Source organism: Dipodomys merriami, unplaced genomic scaffold, assembly GCF_024711535.1.
Source record: "Dipodomys merriami isolate MVZ:Mamm:240054 unplaced genomic scaffold, mDipMer1.0.p SCAF_1, whole genome shotgun sequence".
Taxonomy (NCBI): Eukaryota; Metazoa; Chordata; class Mammalia; order Rodentia; family Heteromyidae; genus Dipodomys; species Dipodomys merriami.
In genome coordinates this window covers 26,679,114-26,704,556 of record NW_027202270.1, presented here as the reverse complement: position 1 = coordinate 26,704,556, position 25,443 = coordinate 26,679,114, and the positions used below count along the sequence as shown (strand labels likewise).

Genomic DNA, 25,443 nt, shown 5'->3' with positions numbered 1-25,443 from the left:
GGAGGTGTGAATTTCTATATTACCATGACTTTAATTTACATTTCTCAGGTTAAAAATAAAGTTAAGCAAGCTTTCATACATTCGTTAAATATAGATTTCCTTTTCGGTGATTCCCCACTTCAATTCTTTGCCTACTTTTGGGGTCATTGTTTACTTAAGATGCTGAAAGTAGGTAGCCTCATAGTGGATGAGTCATATAATATATAACAGTGTCATCAAGGATTCAGATTATTGCTTCTCTTCTGATTTGTAACCTCTAGCATATTTAGTTTTATCGTTACACTTACAAACTGCAAAGTGGATGCAAAAATTGCACATCCAAAGGTAGGAAGTAAGTAGGAGGTAGGAGTCAAAGGTCTTCTTGCTATCTCTAACTTTTTATCCAGGAGAAATCCTCCTGGAAACTCCCTAGCTGGATTTTTCTCACCTCCCTGTAACCCTGGGCCACTTTAGAGGGTGGGGAGAAGGGATGCATAGAAAAGTGGATTCAGGGAATGGGAGCGCCAGGACTGGTTTAGACTAGTCACCATCCATCTTGCAGGGATACACATTTCAGTACCTGAACAAAATTGTGATCCTCTGGGCAAGGGAGAAGTCAGTCATAGCCAAACAACAATTACTGAACAAAAAGCGTTTTATTTTGTAAGAAGATAATACGTAAAAATTTTAAGAGCTCACTCCAATAAAGCGTGATCTGAGAAGACTCAAAAAAAAAAAAATTTTAAGAGCTCAGTGAAAGAGTGTTTGTCTAGCGTGAACAAACCCCTAGGTTTGATTCTTCCACATCTTGCAAAAAAGAGGAGTGGGGGAGAATATAATTTGATTGTTTGGAGTTTGACTTCTGTCATTTGTACTTTTTTAAAAACATGTGTAGTGATGTATTCTGTGGATTTTTACTGTGCACCAACCTAACTCGAGCTCCGCGTATCGGTCAACTTCAAGGAGAGATCATCCCAACCTCCTTCTACCATCAAGGCCGAGTGATTGACTGCAGGTAACACCGAATGTCTGCCTTAGAATATAGTTTAACAGATACCAAGTCACATAAAACAAATAGTTACTAAAATATTGTTTATAGGTCTAAGCAACATCCTAATTGTCTGTAAGAAGAAAGCACATAGATACACAGTTGATTTTTATTAAAGATTTATATTATTTTTCAAATAAATATTATTCCCTTCAAAACAGTGTTAAGATAGTGCTCTCTTATGCAGAAGTACTACTATAATCCCTGCCTCTTCTGGGGTCCTCCTGAGCTATTGCTTTCATCTTTCCTTTTCCTTCCTTCTTTTCTTTACTTTTCTTTTTTTCTTTTCTTTTCCTTCCTCCCTTACTTTCTTCCTTCCTTCTCTCTTTCTCTTTCTCTTTCTCTCCCCCACCCCTCCCCTTTGTGATGATCCTAGGGCTTGAACTCAGGGCCTGGGTGCTGTTCTGAGCATTTTTTTGCTCAAGGCTTGCACTCAGCTCCCCCTCCAGCTTTTGGTGATTAATTGAGATGACAGTCTTGGACTTTCCTGCCTGGGCTGGCTTTGAACCATGATCTTCAGATCTCAGCCTCCTGGATAGCTAGGATTTATAGGCATGAGCCACCAGCACCCAGCCATCATCTTGTCTTTATTTTTTTACCCTCCAAATCTAAACCCATATCTTCTATGAATGACTATAATATTTGAAATTACCAAAAAGTAATTTTAAACAAATTTTTGTAAATTGATTGGGTACTGAGTTGGATACTTTCGTTTTGGCCAAATGATAGTTGGTTTACTGTCTTTTTAAGTGATTCTAACAGAGTCTTAGTAGCAGGATCCTTCCTGGAAGAAACTTGTAGTCTTCAAGCTAGTTTTTTCCATGTATATGTGTTCACATCTTTAACACCTTTGTCAAACTATTCTAGTATCATCTAAACTAGCATATTTATAAGATATTTTGTTAGTATATCACTGATTATCATTCAAATTTAGTTGTCCCTAACTTTGAAATTTTAAAAGTAAATATCAATAGAGAACCAGTTTCCTTATTTTTCAGTTAGGAATTGTCATATCCTTTGAAATAATAATAATTTTCAAAATACTGTCTGTGGCCTGAGAGAACTAATGACAAATTTGTTTCCTTTGATTTTACCCAAATGCCTTTACCCTAGTCTTAATGTTGGATGTTGGAAACAAGTGAAGAGTTAGGATGCACTTTCTGAAAAATGACAGTTTTCCTGAATATATGTGTGGAATAATGATAGTGAAAGGTCATTAGTTTCTCTTTCATTTTCCTTTTAAAGAAAGACAGAGCAGGGGGGAAATGAGAGTGGGAAGAAACTAGGATTGAAATCCTGTACATTGTCTTTGGTTTCATAAAGAACACATCTACTTCATGTTGATATAAGTAAGGAGCTAACAGTTACATGGCTATCTTTCTCCTTTTAGTGGCGCTCATGTAGTTTTAGATGATGATACAGATGTTGGCTATGTAGAAGATGGAACACCATGTGGCCCATCCATGATGTGTTTAGATCGGAAATGCCTACAGATTCAAGCCCTAAATATGAGCAGCTGCCCACTTGATTCCAAGGGTAAAGTCTGTTCAGGCCATGGGGTAAGTAGGCATCAATGCTGTACAGCTTGACTTCATTGTCTGGCATGCTGAGTTCCTGGCATTCAGACTTTCAGTCATTGTCTAATTGTAGCTGTTGCCAGTTTCTATGCACTGATGATGAATGCTTCCTTAATACTTTTATCTGCTAAAATAACTAAATTGATTTTATTTTTGTTGTTTCTCATATCACTGCCTACTTGCAATCACCATATTCTCCAGGTATATACTTAACATCTGCATAGTCAGGATTCTGCAGAGAAATGGAATCAGTGGGGGATCTAGCTAGCTAGCTATCATCTATCTATCTATCTGTCCTACTTTATTATGTAGACTAAATAGTCCCATAATTTACTGTCTATATGGAAAGCCAAGAAAGCCACTGGTATAATTTAGTCTAAATCCAAAGACCTGAGAGTCCGCTCTCAGCAGAACCAATGCTATAAATTCCAGTTCTTGGGCTAGAGAAGATGAGCTTTGATAACTTAGTTCAACCAGTGAAGCATCAATGAAGGAAGCAAATGCTCTTTCCTCCTCCTTTTTGCTCTATTCAGTCCCTACCTGAGAGGGCAGGCTGCTCTATGGAGCTCACCAATTGAAATGCCATCTGGAAACACTGTCATAAATATCCAGAAAGGATGTTGAATTGGGCATCCCGTGACCTAATCTAGTCAAGTTGGCCCATAAATTAACCACCAGAGCATCTCAAGGTTGGAAGAAAATTGATACTTTTTTTGTGATTGAGATTTTTTTATTGTAAAAATAGTGTACAGAGGGGTTACAGTTACATGATTAAGGTAATGAGTACATTTCCTATTGAGCATTGTTGCCACCTCCTTTGTTTTTCCCTTACCATCCCTTCCCTCCCCACTTCCCCCACCCCAGGTTGTAAAGTTCATTTTCAACATAGTGTCTTGTACATCTCATTGTTATAATGGGTCAACCTGTATCCTTGTTTCAGCATTTTGTTATTTCCCTTCTCTTCCCAAAATTAGAAAAATGTATATACAAGATGCAGGGCAAATTCAATGAAAACAAGGGTTATACTGGGGAAGAAGAACATACAAGAGAAACAAAAAAAATCATATAGTACATTTTAGATATATATTTTAGATAAAAACAATAGCAAGAAAGAAAGAAAACAAGTTGTGTTCTTATCTTGGGGTTCATTTCACTTAACCTCATCTTGTATGATCATATGTACATAGATTAAAGGTCAAAAGCTATGATACAGTTTTTAAAGGAACTGTACTTTCATGTAACTATTTTATACAGCTCAAACAACTTAAGTCCTCTCAGTAATTCACTTTCAACCCCTCACTATTCATACCAACCATATGTATATGTGCCAGATCACACTGGAGATTGGGTCACAGATGATTCTCATACATGCAGAGTAAGTACAGGTATGCATGGAACATTGCCAGCCAAAGACAAGATGATATTCGAATTCATACCTGCATGTATCTTTAATTCCATGACCAAAGTGGGCAGATTGCTTTTACTGACACCTGATTCTATTATCAAAATTTCAGTAGTTATTTAAATTGGGCATAGCAAAATGATGGTATTTAAAAGTTTATATAGACTTCAGTAATGGGAAAGAGACAGGAAGAAACTATGAGAGAGTAAAAATGAAAGATATCAGAATGAAAACTAAAAAGTAATGCAAAATAGATAGGCGGGTGATACAGAGTAGAACAAGATAGAAAGGCCCAAGAAGCTTGTGTCTTATGACAACCTAGAGTTTGGGATTTGGTTGAAGTACGGGCTCAGTATAGCCTGGTGACTTACGAATGCAATTTTGATGAGGACTAGGAAGAGTGATCAAATTTAGTTAAGTTTGAATCCTGGCTCTGCTTCTTGCTATCCCTGTGAGTTTGAGTAAGTCACTTACCCTCTCCCAGCCCTCACACCTTAGCTGGTATGAGCCTTAAATAAGACACTTGTATAAAGGATGAGTAGTTGGCACATAGTAAATGCTCAATAACTTCTACATTAAAATAAAATCGCTGGACAGACTCTTCAAGTATTTTAGTTATTGCTCTAAAATCATAAAACTTAATTCATGAGAAGGCTTTTCCTTCTTTCCTTCTGCCCTTCTCATTTTGTTAATAAAAGGTCAATTTTATGGAAAGTAATTATGTGTTGTAACGAGTCAGATTCAAAGCTTTGATCTTATCATTTGTAATAATCTGTTCTTAAGTGTTTTTCACAGAACATAAGGGTTTTAGTGCTTCTGCCTCTAGTTTGCAGATGGTTATTTTATGTAAATTTCAAGTCTATGCATGTTACTGCTTGATCCTCAGAAACAGGAGAGAAAAATGACTCTGAGGTCTTCAGCCTGGCTGAGTGAGGAGGGGTAATAAAGCATTAGAGAAGGTGGGCGGGGTGCTCACTTGGTGAGTAAAGTGTATCAAATAAACTTGGGCATGGTGAGATCATGGTGATTTAGGTTTCCTGGCCTTTTATCTCTGTCACTATCTCTTGACAGTATCTTGAGCCCAGTATCTGTTAACTTATTGAGTTAAACATATCAATGTTCTTCGTAAATTGTCCAACTGCTTAAAAAAATTACCCTGAAATTATTAGGCACTTGTGTAATTAAATATCATTATGAATAATACAAATATAGGTTTTTTATCTTAATCATTATTTTGCTATAAATAACAGAAAATATATTAAACAATTGTATCTATTCATTTTTCCCCTTGTCTAGTCCTCCAAACTGTGAGAAACTTTGGAAACATCCCAAATGGTTTCTAAAGCCTCCTTCTTGCCCTATGCTTTTCCTGCCCTCTGCTTTTCACTATGATTCCACAAAGCACAATGGACAATAACCCCCACCTCTCCTCTTTTCTCTTCACAGGTATGTAGTAATGAAGCCACTTGCATCTGTGATTTCACCTGGGCAGGGACAGACTGCAGTATCCGGGATCCTGTTAGGAATCTTCACCCCCCCAAGGATGAAGGCCCCAAGGGTTTGTGTTATTTCAGTTTCAGTTCATTGGATCCTGCATTCATTCACATTTTTCCACTGCATCAGGACAATACATTGCAAAGCAACTCATAAGAATATTTCTTTTTGCCAGGAAATTTTGCATAATTCATTTACTGCAGAATTAAGGATTTTATGTATAGCATGTATATATGTATGTAGATAGATAGATAGATAGATAGATAGATAGATAGATAGATAGATAGATAGATAGATGATAGATAGATGTGTATTTAAGGTATCTCTTAGCCTAGAACTAGAAAGTGAATACATTAGCTTCTTTCATCTACTTTTCTTTTGCTCCTTTAAATCTTACATTTTTTTAATCACAAATTCTAATTCTTTGACAGTTTGTCTAAGTGGTACCAGTTTCCTAATCGATAAAAGTCTTTTGTGCTGATTTAAGGTTCTGGTCAGATCTCAGTGTTTGGTTCCTTCTGGAGAGAAGCTGTAGCCTTCTATACTCTTTTTGAACATTCTTTTGATTGGGAAGGAATTCTTCATAGGACATGAATTTTTTTTTAACAGAAGATGTTAACTTCTGTTTTAATTTGTAATTAAGAACATGGGGAAATTTGAATTTTAGAATTAGGAGTATAAGTGTTTCCCACAAACACGCTCATTTTTTAGGTGGGGATGACCAGGCCCGTAGGTCCAGTGACATACATATTACTCAGGTGAACCCAAGGAGCCTGATGTCATACTCATACTCTCTTCTATTACACCATCCTATCCTGTAGTCTAAGTCATCATGAATAATCTTTTTTTCCGTTATTCTCTCCATTCTTGTTCGATTCTCAAAGATATAGAAAAGCCATCAGTCACAATATACTTATACAATGCACTGTAGCATTGTATCTGAGAAACCAAACAATTTTACCAGAGCCAGATCTGATAAACAATGATGACATTGGACATCAGCTTCTTTTTTATGGTACTGTGAACAGTATTTTATAAAGACTGTCTTTCTTTTTCCATGTAAGTATGAAAATAGGTGTATTAATATTATCATGTTGATAAGCTTCATTGCAGATGAAAGTTCATGTATATCTTACAAACTTGGTATAGCATATGTGGGTAAATATGATTCCAAAGCCAGTGAAGCTCTGTGGTTCACAGTTCCTGGATGGATTTAGGCTGTTTGGGGTGCATGTGATTATTCCAAACAGTGGGTGTGTGAAGGCACATTTCATGCCTTTGCTTAATATGCCCCATGATATTAAAATTCCATAAGAATAATTAACACACCCTCACAATCTATTTCTGTTCTTTTTCTACTTCTAAAAAAGAACCTATTCTACTTTTACATTCAGTTTCTTGTTACTTTAAAACTAGAACAAAACATTTTTGGATCTACCTTCAGAAGTTAGAGTGCTTGCCTTGCATGCATGAGGCCCTGGGTTTGATTCCTCAGCACCACATAAGCAAAAAGAAAAAAGCCGGAAGTGGCGCTGTGGCTCAAGTGGTAGAGCGCTAGCCTTGAGCTGAAGAGCTGAGGGACAGTGCCCAGGCCCAGAGTTCAGGCCCCACGACCGGACCCAAAAAAAAAAAAAAAAAAGAAGAAGAAGTTAGGTTTTGAGATTTGGCTCTGATAAGAGAAATAGGGGCTCATTCTCTCTAATTTTTCTCTATTTCATGTTTATGATTTGCATATAGATGTTAGTCCTAGACATCTATCAACTAAGCTAAATTTTCTTAGATACTGCTCTACTGACTTAAGTAGGGCTGGAGATTATTATTTGGTTCTGTCTGTTGGATTAAAGTTGAGACTCAAAGCAAATAGCCACATTTTACAGAAGAATGTAAACATTTTCCAACATTGTTGGCAATTTTATGACTTCAGTTTTTTAAATGCTGTTATTTAGGCTTGAACTCAGTGTCTGGATGCTGTCCCTTAGCTTTTTTTTTTCACTCATGGCTCATATTCTACCACTTGAGCCCCACCTCTACTCCTGACTTTTTGCTGATTAATTGGATATAAGAGTCTCATGGACCTTTCTTCCCAGGCTGGCTTCAAACCTCTATCATCAGATCTCAGCCTTCTAAGTAGCTAGGAGTACAGGTGTGAGACACTAGTGCTTGGTTCAATGACTAGTTTTTATAATTTTGGGTAAAAGACCATGTAAAGAGAGAAATTATACACTTCACTTTTTGTTATCCATTTATCAAATATGTATTGACTACTGTTGCCAAGAGAGCATATTTTTGGCACATAGTAAGCATTCAGTCAGTGTGGGAGAGAAATGAAATGCCTCATGTTCGTGCTGATTTTCAGGTGATTTGTATCCATTTGTTTTATTGGCTTTCTGAAGACTAACAGGTAATGAACTCAAGATAATCATGCTATCAGTACTTTCTTGACTGTAGTTTCTGCACTATGTGAGGTCCCTCTAGGATTTGACTTCACATTGTATCTTCTTGGGACCCAGTTGGTTTGGTTGGCACTTACTTTATTGAGTACAGTGTTTGGATCTTCCCCATGTATTCACCGTGTATAATGAGCATGATCTGGACAATCATATGCAGACATAAAAGTTTCCGGTATAGACACAGTGATAAGGTACTTAAAGTACTTGGGTTAATTTAACCTTAACATGCTTCCTTTATATGGAGAAAAAATTGAGTTATAATGAAAATATTGTTTTTTAAAAAATAAATTGTGAATCTAGACATAAAAGATAAAGTGTACCCAGATTGTTTTTGGGTCCAGTCGTGGGGCCTGAACTGTGGGCCTGGGAGCTGTCCCTCAGCTCTTCAGCTCAAGGCTAGCGCTCTACCACTTGAGCCACAGCGCCACTTCCGGCTTTTTTCTTTTTGCTTATGTGGTGCTGAGGAATCGAACCCAGGGCCTCATGCATGCAAGGCAAGCGCTCTACCACTGAGCCACCTTCCCAGCCCTGTACCCAGGTTGGATAAAGACTAAAGTAGTAAAAAATAAAGGCAAAATCAGTGACTCTATTTCCATTGATTTCAGAATGTCCAGAATGGACTAGTGTGTTTTGGCATTTCTTTCTTTTTAATTACTTGTTCTTGGAAGAATAAGAAATCCTACTTTTCTCCATGTGGTAGACTCATGACCATTATAGTCACTGCACTTGTTAAAGTTGTCTGTGCTGAACCCACAGTTAACAAAATATGCTAGCGTTATTCCTTCCAGCTTCCTAAATGAAAATTATTGAAAGACAAGAAATATATCAACACACAAGCCATATGAATGTGTATTTTCTTTTCCCTCCTTCCTTCCCTCTTTCTCTCCCTCCGTTTCTCTTTCTCTCCTTCCTTCCTTCCTTCCTTCCTTCCTTCCTTCCTTCCTTCCTTCCTTCCTCCTTCCTTTTTCCTTCTCTCTCTTCCCCCTCTCATTTCCCTCTCTTTTTTCTCTCTTTTTTCCCCTCTCTTGTCTCTTTTCTTCTCCTTCTTTCCTCCCCTCTCCTCCCATCCATTTTCCTCCTCCTTTCTTTCCCTCTCCCTTTTCTTCTCCTCCCCTCTTCTCTCCCCTCCCCTTTTCTTTCCATTTGCTTGGATGGATCCTAGGGCCTCACATATGCTAGGCAATTGCTCTGCCACTGAGCCACACTCCAAACCCTCTGAATAAGGATTTTCAAAAACATTTTATATTAGATGTCATTAATTCCTTCTACATTGTCATTTATTCCATGTATGAAAAGTTTGTATCCTTCTGCTTTTAACGGAAGTCAGTTTAATGACTTCCATTTGTTCTAGCATAGAAAATACTTTAACTCTGTGTAAAAGAATCCCCACCCACTGTAAAGATCCACACCAATTATCAGTAACTTTTGTCAACTTGTAGATATCTTTGCACTGTGCTTATTATGGGATACAATGGCCTTTACTTTGTGGCTATTGTGACATCATCACAATAACAGTGATGAAAAAGAGGAGAAGAAACTGAATCATATAAAATGTTTTCAGTGGTATGTTAGCAGAGACCCTTTAATCAAAACTATGGTCATACACTCAGAGTTAGAAAAGGCCTTGGAGCCCTTTACAGATGCTTTACAAATGAGAAAACTAATTTAAGTATCAGGCTTAGCAACTAATTAGTGGCAGACCAAAAATAAAATGTAATCTCCTGAGCTTTAGCCCAGTACTTTTTTCTTTTTGCTTTATACTGCACTGCCTCATTTAAAGCCAAGTATTCAGTTATTCCGAGAGTTTTTTTGAGCCTAATAACAAGTTAGAGGGGTAAAACGTGACCACACTATGATGACACTACTTACTAGTGGCACTTCTCCTGGAATTGTAGAGGAAAGGAAATACTATACAGTTAGTATTTTAAAAGCAGTGATCTCAAAATGTTAGCATGAGGAATACTGTTTGTTCTTTGCATATGTCCTTTGGTGACATTCTTTGGCAATATTCACATCTTTGGATTTATCATTCATATCATTAGTGATGAGATGATTATTATATACATTTATGCTCATGTATAATTATGTTTCAAGTAGGTATTTTTCTCATTAGGTATGACCTCATGAAAGCTTAAAGATTTGCCAAGTTTTAAAATATGTTAGAAATTTGGCTTAGCTCAGCAAAACTCCTTATTTTCTTTGGCAGCACAGATGGAAATAATGTCTTAATTATGAAATAACTTTTTTAGATCCTTCAGACACTTATCTCCATATATCCAAAATGAATTTTAATTTGTTTACTTTTATTTCATGAAAAGGAGTATGAAGATCTAGCACATAGAAATTTGGAGCAGGATTAAATAGTTATGACATCAACTTTAGACCATAAAGTACAAAGATTGATTTAGTTTTTATCTCTAATCCTAAGTGTTAATGAAATAACTATCATCAGGAGTGACTTTAATTCATAGAGTACCAGTGGCAACCTTGTTGCCTCCTGTGTTAAAGGCTGTAGGGATCTAGCCTCTTTGGAATCACAATGGTGAAATAGTGCCTCCTTTGTTCCAGAAACTCCTAAAAGAACACACACACACACACACACACACACACACACACACACACACACACACACACACACACACACACACACACACACACACACACACACACACACACACACACACACACACACACACACACACACAGCAAAACAAAAACCCCACTCAGTTTCAAAAGAGCACAATTTCTAAATGTCTGAAGTATGACTTGTCTAGTCTTAAAAAGGAGAAATTATAGTTTTTATTTTGGTATTATATACTTACCAAAAATTTGACCCTTTAGTGCAAGTGAACCTTTAGAGCAAGGAGCAAGACTAAAATGTAATAATCAATACGCAGGAGAAATAGACTTGAATTCATCCTATGAGGTAATCCCAGGGCCCGCAGTATATTATCATGACAGGTAAATATGTCAAACGGTTAAGCAAAGGAAGACCCTAAGTGTGGGCTTTGTTGTCACCCAGAAGCTTGAAAAGCTTCAAGTTCAGGAACAGGGAAGAAAAATAAGGTATATCATCCTTTTTCCAGCATAATATGTAGGAGGGCAAAAAAAACCCAGTTAGTGGTAATGAACAAATTAATGAGTGAATATTATTACATCATAAATTACTAAGCAAATAAAGCTACCTCATATGCCCCTGTAAGACTTCACCTGCATGAGGGCCACCTACTTAAATGCAAGCCAAATTAAAAACTAATTGAGGCAGTCCTTAAAGAGATAGCCCTGTTCCACATTAGGACAAAGAGTCTCAGGGCTCTGTGTTTTCAGGACACCAGAACTAAAAGTATCCCAGGGAGGGAGAACAAGGAGAGGAGAAAATATTTCTAAAAAATAGCCACTTTCTTTTATCCTGCTTTATGTTGAATGCTTATCAACTAAGAATTCCAAGGAGCTGGGTGCAGTAGCCATCATTCTCAGTGCAGATTATGGGCTATATCTGCCTGTCTGCAATATACACTTGTTTTGTGGAGACATTTCCTCTTTCTATAATTGTACAACAGGTTGTTTCTGTATGAGAAATTATACCATAGATAATCCAAAAAGGTTTTTTAATTATCTTGAATATATATTATTTGTAAATAATTAACACATTAACATCACCTTTTTTTTTTCTTTTAGTTGGTCATGGGACTTGAACTCTGGACTTGGATGCTGTCCCTGAGCTCTTAAGCTCAAGGCGAGCACTCTACCACTTAAGCCACACTGCCACTTCCAGTTTTCTAGTGGTTTTATTGTAGATAAGAGTCTCATGGACTTTCCTGCTTGGGCTGGCTTTGAACTGTGATCCTCAGATCTCAGCCTCCTGAGTAGCTAGGATTACAGGCTTAAGCCACTGGTGCCCAGCCATTAACATCACCTTTTATGGGAGAGCAAGATATTTTTTCCTATGATTTATCATTTATGGCTTATGTAAGAAGTTGAAGTAATAGGACTGGCTGTTTTATGCAGAAAACTTAAGCTAAAAAAAAGAGAATAATAATTTAGTACTCTGAAGGCAACAGTTTTCTAAGGGCTTAAAAAATTGGGGTTTATACTTGATATCACCTTTCCATCCCCGTAGCTGACTCTGCAATTTAAAGCTATAGTTTGTGTTACTCTGAGTTATAATGTCACCGTTGGGAAACATTTTTACTTCTTTATGTGTTGGGTCTTCCCTTTCCCCTCAGTTCTCTGACTTTCTCTGGTTTGTGTTGTGTCTTCCATCATTTTTTAAGGATGGTTCAAGTTGTGATTTCATATTAACTATGCTCTCTGTCAGTGATACTATTTAACCCATGGTAAAAATGAAGTAATTATATAGTTACCCAACAGTGTTAGAGATCTAAGGCTCTCTGCCTTTACCAATACAGTATTTTGTTGAGAAGGTCAATAATCCCAATATGAAGCCTTACAAAAAGAACTGAGTCTTGGTTCTTTGTTTTGTACTACTATGTCTCATAGCACACATATCTGTGAGAAGTGCTGACTCTCAAAGTTAATCTCTGTGCAAGGGTAAGGCCATCTGATGAGGTAGCATGCATGCATTCATCCACATCCTTGAGTTCACATAGACAACCACTTCCTATATAATCCTATTTAATCCTTCCTATAATACCAGACTTCCTTTAACCTGTGTGGAGAAATCATTGGAGCCCTCCACCCATTCCAGGTCTACTTTCCAATATGGCAATGCTATGCAAAGAGGCAAAGAACAATTCACACTAATGTGACTCTGTAGCCATCTGCCCATTGGTGGTCCAGAGCAATCTGTGCCATATCTCAAGAGATCTGTACATCCTCCCTGTGTACTGTTCCACAACGGTATCTAAATAACAAAAAATTCAGTGTCCTATTTTCCATGACAGAAATCCAAACTTTGCAGGGATAGTTTAAAACACACCTTCCAGGAACTTCTCCAGTGAAATGTGCTTAATTTTAAAAGTAGTCTGTTTTAAGTCCTTAAGGATTTTCACAAAATGGAATGTGATGCTTCAGATTTTGAAAAGATGTCAGATGTATTTTACAGTTTGAGAACCTTATGGAATACATAGTAATAACTAATTGATTTTGTAACTAAAACAGATTTGCAGGCATGCAATTTATATTACATTTAAAACTTACTTCATACCTGGTTAGAACTATAACTCCAGCTGGATAACTTACGTATTTGAAGGTGTGTAAAAGAGATCATGTTTTTACAGAATGGCATGTGTCATTTGAAGATAAATTCAAGATTATCCTCAAAGATCGTTAAAGTGTCTGATGACCTTAATTTTGAATTTTCAAGTTAAGATTTTCCCATCTTGAATTTTCAAAGCATTTCCTGGGCAAATTATTTTGTATGTTAGTGAAATCATTGTGTTGTTTCTTCTGTTTAAAAAAAATCTTCATTTTCCTCCACACAGTGAACTTGGCCACAAGCAGGCTCATAGGGGCTGTGGCTGGCACCATTCTGGCCCTGGGGGTGATTTTTGGAGGCACAGGGTGGGGAATAGAGTAAGCATTCTTCCATGTTTCCTGATGTGTCTGTTTGGTGCCTAGTATGGGCGGTGATGCTTGGGACCTGAGTCTTTTGTCTTGTTGACTGTTTCTGTGATGGTACACTTGTGGTATGTTTTGAATGTGTTCATGTCTTGTGGTGTTCTTGTGCAACGTAGAACCTTCTCCTGTCTGGACAATGTGGGGCATAAAACAATGTTGGGGGTGCTTAGGGTCAATTCACAATTCAGACAATAATCCAAAGCTTCCATTGCTTCTCCACTTACAAAAATACAAACCTTTTCAAAAGAATCGTTTTTTTAAACTTTTTATCGACAAAAAAAATGCTTTTATGTGAGTGTTTTCTTAAGATTGCTCTAATGAATTTACTTGTTAACCAGATAATAAATTTACACATATTAATAATTACCAAAAGTTATTGGTGCTTTTTGAAGATAGAATGATAGCCACTTAATGTTTTCTTCATTTATTTAGAATGGCATAGGGGACTTCAGTTTTTTTAAAGATATTTAGGATGCTGTTTTCATTTTTCTCTATAAAATAGGCTAGTAATTCAGTGTGAAGTTTGCATAAAAAGCAAGGAGCCTAGAGAATGAAAAAGATACTGAATGCAAACCTGCACAGGCTTATGTGGACATCTGCAGTTCATCTGCTGGTTTATCTGTGAAGCACCAGTGAGGGAACAAACACATCCCTTGTGTGCAACTTGTCACTAAATCCAATCAGAAACCCAGCTCTCCTGGTGCCTGTATTTAGGTTGCCCTGCATTTGATCCACATCCTCCAAATAGCATCCAGTCTCCATGGGATGTTGCTTCACAAGGTCACTAATATGAAGACTCGATGATTAGGATGCATTCCTCTCTCTAATTGCAGAGAAATGGCTGAGCAGCCCTTCAGTCACACTCTGCTTTCTCTATTTACGGGGGCAGTAGTGGAGTTAACACTTCATTATAACCCAGAAATGGGTTATTAGAATCTTTAAGGAATCACCAGACAGCGTTGAACCAGTGCACATCACAGACATAGTGATGATATCTGACACAGCCCTCAGTCTCATTAGTTGCTGCGCATCTTATACTCCTCTCACATCCCAGCATTGGGGAACCCAGTGCTGGAACAGCATCAGGAGAGGCCTAGGTCACACTTCATGTGTCTGCTTTCCTTAGAAGGGAAAGACTCCGACTAACCTTACATCTTCTAACTCATATCCCACCAGTATGCACTGTAGAACCATTTAGTCCAGGAGTAGACAAAGTACTGGAAGAGAGATTTTATTTCTCCTTACTTTTTAGAAAATAAAGTCTACAACAGAGGTGAAATATGTAGAGACAAGAACTTTGTCCTGTTGAATTTCATCTTGAGTCCATTGACTCCATTATAGGCAGCACCGATTTTCTTTGCCTGGGGAAATTTTAATCCCTATGTGTGTATGAAATTCCTTTAAGGAGGAAAACAGTTTTCTGGAAATCATTCCAAATGTGTGTTGTTTTTAAACATCATTTATTGACTATAATTTTGGGGCTATAAATTTAATAATCCTTCTTTTGAGTCTCAGAGATGGGAAAAATCAAAAAGGTCTTTGTTGTGAAGCATGGTGCTTGTTAAAGAGCATTCGTTTCCACTCATCTTTGCCAGTGTTGTTGATTTGTTGCTAACTCTGGTTGTTGCAGGTAAGTCTGTGTAAGTGTGTAAACATTGTTTCTAAGATGAAGTTTGTTATTATTTTTCTTGTTTTGTGGCATGTTTTTCCCCAGGAGCCTACTGGCTTGTCCTTCAAATTCTGTATTTTGCTACAATTGCTAAGTAGTTATCTTTAAAAATAAAAATTCATAACCAAGCACTAGTGGCCTATGCCTATAATCCTGGCCACTCAGAAAGCTAAGATTTTAGGATTGTGGTTAGAAGCCATCCCACACAGGAAAGCTGTGAGATTCTTATCTCCAATGAACCATTCAGGAAAAGCTAGAAGTGGTGCTGTTGCTTAAGTGGTAGAACACTAGCCTTGAGCAAAAGAGCTCAGGGACTATGCCTAGGCCCTGAGTTCAAGCTCCAGGACCAGAATAAAAAAGAAAAATTTATATAGTATAGTATAATACTTCCTACTTTAACTGATAGAGTAATATGCATTCAGTCACTAAAGACTCAATGGGCAGATTAAATTTTTTTTCTTTTTTTTACTCCTCAGTTTATACACATAAATCAGGAGTTATTTCTTGTGGATAGGGTATTATGTCTGATCCCCAACTATTGTTTTCTGAGCTAGTGAAGAGCAAATTTTCTGAGCTATAGAGTGTATACATAGCAATATGAGCTAAAAAATATTTGTTTCAAAACAAATCACTCGAGATGAGGGTAGGAAATATATGTAAATGGATTCAAGGTTAGTCAGAGTGAGCAGTAGGTAGCTAACTCTCTCTGAAGAATCAAGAAGCAAATGACTTTTGGATTGCGACCTGCAAGGTAATTGTTACAACACCTCAGCATTGCTATTTTAGCAAAATAGCAGCCTTAAGCAGTTTGTAAATGAGTAAGCATGACTATGTTCAAATAAAATATCTTAGTAAGAATAGTCAGAGGGGCCAGTTTGGGCTATAAGGTTGTCGTTTGTTGACCCTTAATTTATGGAACTCTTAGAGCTAGATAGTTCTATGTTCAGATTTTACTCCATCATCTATTAACTTTTAGAAATTTCTGTTCCCTTCTTTATTGAGTTGGATGGTCATAGCTCCTACTTCATATGGTTTTTGTGAAGATCAAGTGAGATGATATGCCAAGTGCTTCAGAACTTGCCCTGCTACATTGTAAGGAACTCAAAGTGCAGTAGCTACACTGTGTTGTCACTCTTAGTATTATTGTTAGTATTATCGAAGTGTCTCTAAGGGCCACTGAAACACTGAGTGGTTTAAGAGTATGTTGAGGCTCAGAAACCTGAAGAAACCCATATCCCTGACATGTATTCTCTACCTGCTTCCTCCTAACCATAGTGCTGGGTGGTCTTAGGGTAAAAATCACACACACACACACTCACACACACACACACACACACACACACACACTTTCAGTGGCAATCCCTTTATATATAGTCAAGGTACTGATGTGAGAAGAAAAGAGAATGAATGACTGTGACTTCTGGACAGGGATATGTGTTGAGAACTGAAAGTATATTGCTAGTACAGGGAACTGTACCTGCATAATCATGTGATGTGGAATGTGATAAAGTAATTCTTAGTTTGCATATTTAAACTACATGTAACAGTTTAGATTTTTAATGATGAGCAAAGGAGAGGAAAGGAATTACTAATCTTTGTTGTCAACTTCTACCCGAGTTGGTAGAAATTCCATTTTATATTTTCTTTCTTGCTGTTCTTCCCTACTTCTTTTTTGAGTATTTCAACCCTGAAATTTCTCTCATAATAAATGGGAATTTAAGGGAGATCTACTTATTTAAATTCAAGGAACCCTTTTTCCATTTCCCTAAAATTACCCAACTAAGTTCTATGCTTCTTTTATGTCTTGGAACCCCATTCTGGTGTTTTAACACTTTAAGAACCAGGAAGAAATCTATCTTTGAGAGCAAGCCTTCAAAGTTAGATCTCTCCCGGTAGCCTCCTTATGATGTCTAAACTTTAACTGTCTTCACCAGGCTGTGGTAGCTCATGCCTCTACTCTTAGCTACTTAGGAGGTTGATATATGAAAATCCCAGTTAAGAACTATTCCAGGCAAGAAAGTCCTTGAGACTTTCATCTCCAGTTAACCACCAAATAGCTGGAAGTGGAGCTGTGACTCAAATGATAGAGCATCAGCCTTGGGCAAAAAGCTAAAAGAGTTATGCCCAGGCCTTGAGTTCAAGTTCCAGTACAGATACAAACAAAACCCTTTGTCTCCAAATTTAAAATTCATAGGTCTTTGGAAAGCATCATGTTTCTTGGAAGAGCACTTTTGCAGATAATTTTCTTTCTCTGTTTTCACGATCTCATTTGGTAGTCAGTTTGAGCTAATTCTAGTGTGATCCTATGTGCATTTTCATTTGATTGATTTATGATATTGGGGAAGGGAAAAAGACAAAATATGTGCAATAGAAGCACATGCCTCCTGTTTGCTTCAAACTCTGTGGAAGGTGAATTTAATGGAACATAACTGTCAATAGGGCAGAAATTTGAGATTTAAAGGCATAGAAATCCAAGTGGTCACTGACCATGGCAACTAAAGTCCAAGTAAGCTAAGTAGAGAAAAGCGCTTTGTACAGCAGAGTGTTTACTTACTGAAATTGCTTAACTGCCTTTCCCATGTGATAACAGAAGTGGTTGGCTCATATGACTTTTTTCCCATGATCCTTTGTCACAGGTCCTAGTGCCACCAATCTCATAATAGGCTCCATCGCTGGTGCCATCCTGGTAGCAGCTATTGTCCTTGGGGGCACAGGCTGGGGATTTAAGTAAGCAAACGCCGCATGTCTTCTCAGTGGCTCTGGCACTCTCTTCTGCTTACATAACCAAGTTTTGAGTTCCTGCTACAATATTTTAAGTGTTAATAGTAACTTCACAGAACAAATATATTTTTTACTTCCAAGCAGGTTAGAAAAAACAAATCATGTCTCAACAGTCATCTTCAGGAAAGTACATGAAAGGTAGAGGAGATTCCTAGCACTTGTTTAAGCACGAAGTAGATATTCTTCAGTAAAAGTTACATTCAGTTAACGAGAAAGTCAAGTGGAAATAGAAATTCCTGATTATATCTGTTCACAATTGCTTTATATTCTGTTGACATTTTCACAGTTTTAATCACTTGGTGATCATTATTTTTCTCACATAACAAATATAACTTGGTGATTTGAAAAGATTCATTCTTCATCAAAAAAATCTTAAATTATTTTAATCCACAAACTGAATTGATCTTAAATTGTAATTTGAAATAGCTTTGTGACACTTAATATTTTCTAATTAACTGCTAATTTTGACATTACTGACAAGCCTGGTATGTTTTCATAGTGATCTTTTGGTTGGATTGATTTTGATCACTCAACTAGTATTATTTAAACAGACACTTATCTAAGATGTTTGAATAGATCACATTGAATAAACACAAATAAAGGGCCATTCTGATTAAATAATTTAAACCTGATTTATCCAATTTGTATGCTTCTATGCCTCAGATTTATTGGAAAATCACTTTTTATTACCTTTTCATGACATGGTGACTTGATTATTATGATTTGTAGGTAAGCCCTCCTGGGCCAAAGATTCCTGTGATAAACTGACTTTAGATCTGTTGAAACAAATTTAAGTGGGAAGAAAGTCCATCAGCCAGATTCAAAACCCACTTTGGCTACATCCATGCAAGCTATACCCTGAACTAAAAGAATGATTGCCTCAATTATGAACTTTATTTTATATTTGACCTCTTGAATTCAATACATTTAAGGTAGCTAAAATGCTCTTATTGGAATTGATGATGAGAGTTAAAAAATAAATAAATTCAATATCTTCTGCTAATCAGTATTGTTGCATTAAGGTTTAATGAGTAAGCCTGCAGTTTTTGATTGTCTTCCACTTGGAAAGATATTATGTTTTTACTAGACACAGAGTTGAACTTGTTTAGTGAAGTCGTTTTGGCAACACCATGTTTGTAAAGACATCAACAAAATGGGCATCTGGTATTTGGATGTCTCTTCATGGTTTTCCCAGACTTGGGTCATTCATCCAGTACCTCAGAAACAATGTATTTTTGATTGGGTTAGTCTCATTCCAGCAAAAACTTGTTGTAGTGTCTCACTACTGTCAAGAAGTCATAGTACATTACAGCAATGCCCTACTCTGTTCGTGATGCTCTTTTTATTTTCATAATGTGCATCAAGCAAAAGAAATTTAGCTCATCCCCAGGCGTCTTTTGTCGCATTGAGAAACCTCAGCTCCAAAGGCCTGGGAAAGAGTCCCTTCTGCATCATGCATGCAGCCATGTGCAGTGCTAAAATTATTATTTCAGCATTTGAAGATAATAAGTGTGCCCTCTTCTGTAGCAGGACCTCAAAACAGCGGCCTGGCCTAGCTCACAGCTTGATTGCATGGTCTTTTTTTGTGGGGGGCGGTGAGGCAAGGGGAAAAGCTTTTATCACTGTATATATAAGTAAATTAGGCTCTATACAGGTGACTTATGTCTGCAAGAAATAACTGATTTTCAGAAGGGTAGGGAAAAAAAGGTGGAAGGTTGTCATAGAACCAGCCAACCTCCACTGGCTGCAGCGTGGAGATGGTGGAATAGATAAATGTGGGCTGAGTCACATCAAAGGCCTCTCCCATGACTCTGCTACTCACTTTAAGAGAAAACATTGCAGAAAGGTGCACAGTAGACTGAAGTAAATATAGGGACTAGGAATGATTCTCAAAGGTGTAACTTTAATTTATAAAAGCAGTTGCAACCTCATTCTAACTCTTAGATGCTACATGATTTGCTTTAGATTTTAATGGTTTATATTAAGCCATAAAGAATTACAAAATGTCAGGCCAGCCATGATTTTCTCAAGCATAAAGTCAGGGATACTCTGAGACTTGATATTGCCCCCCCTTCCTCTTTTTATTTTATTTTATTTTATTTTATAATTCTGGCCTTTAAAAAGTGTCTATTAAATAGGTGATTGAAAGCATGCCTATGAGAGTATGTGAATGTGTGTTTTTATATGTATAAAGATTCATAAAATGATTGTGATCTGAAATTAATTCAAATTTAGACTGTCTCATTTCCACCAAGTAGTAGTCTCTGAAAACTTGGGTTAATGTAAACAAGACTTTGTGAGCAAGGGTACAGAATGCCTAGAAGGAAAAAAAGCACTTTCTTTGATTGGTTATTAATATGATTGTTTTGTTATTTTACATATTCAATAATGTGGTGTGTATTTTTACTGACTTTGAGTAATCCTGTACTCCCTACTCCAGATGTGTGAGGATATTAAGGGATGATTTAATTTATAGGTTCCTGGGTGTACATGTAGGGTCTTAAGATTTATTCTGAGACCTCCCATGGGAAATGAACATAGGAATGTGGCGCACTCTTTTGTTCACCTTCCCATACGCCAGTGCATCTCTTTATTACTTACATATAGAATAAACTTATAAACTTTGGTAGATTGCTGACTTGTGTCCCGGTTGACTAACATAAGCTCCTGGCATCTACTTAATGCTGAATAATAATGCTATTCTATTCGACTATCGGAGCTGTTGTTTTTACAGGACAATTGGAACAAATGAAATGGATGATAGAACATTTTAGTAGCATCCATCCTAAAGCCTAGGAAAAATGAGTATGAATTTTATGTGTACATTTAAAATGAAAAGAAGCTTTGCGATTACCTTGCAGGAGACTATTTATCTGACAGTCCCTTTGAATACTGGAATCCTATGTGAGCAATGTGGTCATTTACATGTACATAATGTTTATCAATCTCATGGTTGACAGCACTAGGAAATGAGATCTCAGCAATGATAGGAAAAGAACGGGAAGGTAACAGTGACATAGTCTTTAGACATTTGAAATTACATGGATTCCAGGATGAATGCTGAAATTGTTTACCATATTGCAATGCCTTAGACTATGGTATTCCCACCGCAGTCCCACTTCCTCACTATTAACTCTCTCCATGGGACCCTGTGGCAAAGTTAGTTTCCATGGCCACCAGTACTGGCCATTATGGCTTTCTAGAGCAGTTCCTGATGATCTAAGGCATTCATCTGATAAGTATATACTTACCATTTGTAATTCCTCTCTGAGAAGTTACTTGGGTTACAAGTTCATAATGAGCCTGTTTCCTTTGGCTCTAAGACATTCTTTTTGCTCTATGTTCCATTTTGTTGACACACTAAAGGAAAGCTTATATATACTTACAAAATGATATTATACATCATCTCTATATATAGGAGTAGAACTATAGGGTAGTAACTTAATCTTCATTTAAAAAAAAATCAAATGTCTTTTGTGGGGGAGCAGGAAAGAGTTTTGATTTCCACAGAATTAGGAAGTACAATAAGTTTTTGCTAGCTTCTCCATGAGAAGAACAACTAGACTGCTGCCTTTCTTAATCCAAGACCATATCTCAGTGTGAAATAAGCAGCTGGACTTCCTTAATACCTAGAACTCTTGAGTTAGGCACTTTCTTTATCAGCCTTGAGAGACAATGGTGATGACAGACTGGCCAGGAAGATCATGCATGTCCTTGACTCAGCGCCCTGAAGATATGAACTCAGCCTAAAATGGCTGAGGAAAGGGTGCTTTCTTATATTTCTCATCATAGAAATATAATAAAGTTATTGCAATAGATAACTATACAGGCCCATATAAGAAGAGCTGAAGGCCTTATAGCTCTGAGGTGGCCAGTTATTTGGAGAGCTTTAATTATGTAATAGACATGTATAAAATATGCATTATAGACAAAAAAGTTCAGGTCTTTTCAAAGTAGTAAAAATTGGTGAAAACTACACCAATATAGTTTACAGATCATGTCAGTATTTTGTAGGGATCCAAAAATAACTGACAGATTATGATAAAAAAAATCTAATTGCCTTTAGAATCACAGAGAGAGACTATTCAGAAAAATCAAAATTAAAAAAAAACAGTAACATAGTAAAATGTAACTTTTACATTCAAATTGATCAAGAAGGAATTCTGCCTTCAGGAGAAGAATTAGGACACGGAGTCCTTAAAAGTAGATTGGCTTGTGTGCTTTTCCAATTTGGGCTGAGGAAGCTGGGCAGTCAGCTTGCTGCAGGGGTATCCCACCCTCCCCATTGCTGCGGCCCTCCCTTCTAGCTTGTCTGGAGTACAAAGGTCCTCCATTCCCTGGTTGGTATTTTACAATGAAAATTGATGGCTCTACACGGTGTCTGAGCTCTGACCAAGAAACCCAGCGACCCTGCAAAACATTGTTTGTGTAAAGGTTCAATCTTAGCTTTAAAAACTGCCTTTTAAAAGGATCGCACATGTTTGGACACCTAGATGGAATTCCATAGCTCCATTTAAAAATGAACAGCATTGCTGTTTGTGACCTTGGACATGGCAATGTATTGATGTTCCCTGTATTTGAATTAAGTAACTTAGATGTGGGCATTGTAGTTACTTATATGCACAGTGCTAGTTAGGTTTGCTCTTTCCTCTGCATTCAGATTAATCAGGTGAATATTAACTTAACGTTTCTCGAGTTCCAGCAATGTATACCTAACTAGGTCCTCCAGCATCATTTCTCAAGGTTATTTCAGACTCACAATGACTCCTTCAATACCTATTTTGGGAAGTATGAGCCTGGGTAGCATACATATGTCCTGTGCTCCACAGCAAACAAATCAACAAGATACATTGTAGAAAGCCTCCCACTAGGACTTACTTCTGTTTCCCAGTCAGCATTAGCAATACCTGCTTTCAAGAGCATTGATTCAAAAGAGGGCTGGGTGGCAATGGTGAAGAACAGTAAGTAGCTCTTTTACAAGTAGTGTTTGCTGCAATAGACTACCTGAGGAGCCAGTGTACCACATGTTTTGGCCATTCATGAAAATGTCTTAATGGACATTGTCTTCATGTCTTAATGTCAAAATGTCTTAAAGGATCTTTGTATTTGGTATTTCCAAAGAGAAGCATCAGAGTAGTCATTCACAAAACAACAATGACAACAACAAACCAACAACTGTGCAGGATGTGTTTTGAGTTTTTAATTACTTACAGGGGAGGAGAAATCTGTGGTAATCTCTGCTACAGAGGGCTTGTAAGGGTACCTGCCTGGTCCTGAATGAGTGGGCTGGGACTCCATAGGGCTGGTAAGGATATCAATCTGGCTTGAGTGAGGAGCTGGGAAACAAGGGATCAGGGGTTCCTCAGTGTGCAGGTTTGCATGATGCCTCTGTGGCAGCAGCATTGCACCCGCCAGTATGCAGACAAATGCATGAGTCCATGCTTGATGCCCCACATGAAGCCAGACCATGGGGAGGTTGCAACCAACTTGTGTTGTTGCCTTGTAGTATCTTGCTGGTTCTTTCTTCTTCCTTCCTTTCTTTTTTCCAACATAAGAATCACTTGTTAGGAGACTGGACACCGAACAAGGCATTTTAACTTGCTTATTTCAACTAGCTAAACGGCTGCATTTGCTTAACTAACCTGAGCCTGTGTCCATTCTCCTTGGAGTGTACTGTGTAACAGTGCACTCTGTCTTCCAACTTTCTAGTATGAAAAATGCTTGTTCCATAGTGTGGTAAGAGTTCACACAACCAAGTCAGAGCTATCTAAATAGAGTAGAGTTTTCCCCCAGTACCTTTCTTGGTAAAGGATACACTCACAGACACAGAAACTCTGGAGGCTTGATGGGAAGCTGCTACAAGGCCTTCAGAATTTTATTTTGTTCTCCCAGGAGCCTCTACATGGAAAAGGTCTCCATACAATAATTTTTTTTTAAATCTAGCTTATTAGCTGTGTTGTTTGCGTCTGAAATAAGAGACAAATTGGGCCCCAGAGTTGGCCTGTGATTACAGGTTAATGATTTGACTTTTCTTTTGATCTTCACAAGAGAGCACAGTGTAGTAGGGAGACATGAAGATACTCATTAGCTCTTCCGTGTTCAAGTTGTCTCAGAGACTGCCTCCCTGTGAGCTGATTACTTTGCTCTGGAACTAGCATTGATGTCATTATTGCTTGTCTCACCGTCATCTGATTAATATTGTGGATTTTTGTTTCCCCCTGTTTGCATCTTGTTTTGACTCACTCTGGAAGAAATGTCAAGAAGAGGAGGTTCGATCCGACTCAGCAAGGCCCCATCTGAATCGGCTGTACTGGATGGATACCACCTTGTGCTATGGGGTTCTGGGTATGACATACTTGTGGCCACATTGCCAGAACTATTACATCTGTAAAGAAAACTACTGGGTGGTAATGACAACAGAGCTACAATTGAGGTGTTGGAGATGGGAGTAAAAGGAAACTGTCCCTTTGGAAATAACTTCAAAGACCCCCCCCCCCACCACCCAATAAAAGTGAGGAAGGGATAAAGACTTTGTCCTATAAAGGACTTTGGAATCCTATTTTTTTTCTAACTAAAGGAGAAACATCAACAACAAATAAGTGCAATAAAAGAACCATTAAAAAATAGCAAATGATTGCCCCCACCCCAAGCCTGCTGGCACTTAATATCTTCTAAATGATTTGGCATGTTTTGTTTTTTTTTTCCCTCTTACCACCAATGACAAACTCCAGTGGCATGAAGATCCAATTTTCGAAAGGGTAAAACCTGCATGGCATATATACAACAACAAGCTAGCAAGCCAATCCTCAGCAAAAGCTGCAGTGGGAATTTTTAAGGGAAAGACATCAGAAAAGCACAGAAGCTGCTTGGGTCTGGGTAACGCCTCCCACGCCCCGCCCTCTAAGCCTCCCTTCCCCTTTGCCCACTAAGAGCCCCACTTCTGGACCAGCCCAGGGCAGAACTAGCCAGAAACGTGTTCTTGTTAATTCATTCTTTTTTCACCCCCTTGGATTAAGTATCCTTTGGAAATGGGAGCTGAAATTTGAACAATGATGCTATTGTATAATTCTTTTATAAATGTAAATATGGAAATAGATTTTGACGGATCATTTTCACTTGTCTGTATTGAAATCCTTTTCTTGTAAAGGTTCTCTGTAAAGTTGAGTTTGTTGCTTGCTCCCCAAGTGTTTTTGTTGTTTCTTTCGCTTCATTCTTTCCTTTGTCCTTCTCTCTTGTTACATATGATGGTTGGGCTTGCTCAGCCATAGATGCAGGGAGTTTGGGCACAAAACAGATGCAATTGAAAGTTAGTATGCTTGAAACCAAAACTAAACAAAGGAGGGGGGTGGACAAAATAACAAAATAACCCATATAAAAACTATGTAAATGAAAATATATATGTACTGACAAGTGTAAAATTTTTTGATGTCATCATCTGTATATAATGTAAGAAAGTAGACACC

The 25,443-nt window shown here is 37.6% G+C and overlaps 1 protein-coding gene across 3 annotated transcripts in view; it reads left to right on the top strand.

The window, feature by feature from the left end:
- Adam23 (ADAM metallopeptidase domain 23) overlaps nt 1-25,157 on the top strand; it is a 162,873-nt gene extending 137,716 nt beyond the window's left edge. The window contains exons 22-26 of one of the 3 annotated variants that reach the window (XM_070018590.1): nt 875-994; nt 2,418-2,586; nt 5,453-5,564; nt 17,836-17,926; nt 24,232-24,373. In XM_070018590.1, coding sequence (XP_069874691.1) covers nt 875-994; nt 2,418-2,586; nt 5,453-5,564; nt 17,836-17,926; nt 24,232-24,280 — 541 coding nt within the window. In that variant the 3' untranslated portion in view covers nt 24,281-24,373. Of the gene's footprint in view, nt 1-874; nt 995-2,417; nt 2,587-5,452; nt 5,565-13,394; nt 13,486-17,835; nt 17,927-24,231 lie in introns of all 3 variants that reach the window. The other 2 variants (XM_070018598.1, XM_070018608.1) reach the window with 2 other exon arrangements.
- Nucleotides 25,158-25,443: the final 286 nt, after the last annotated feature.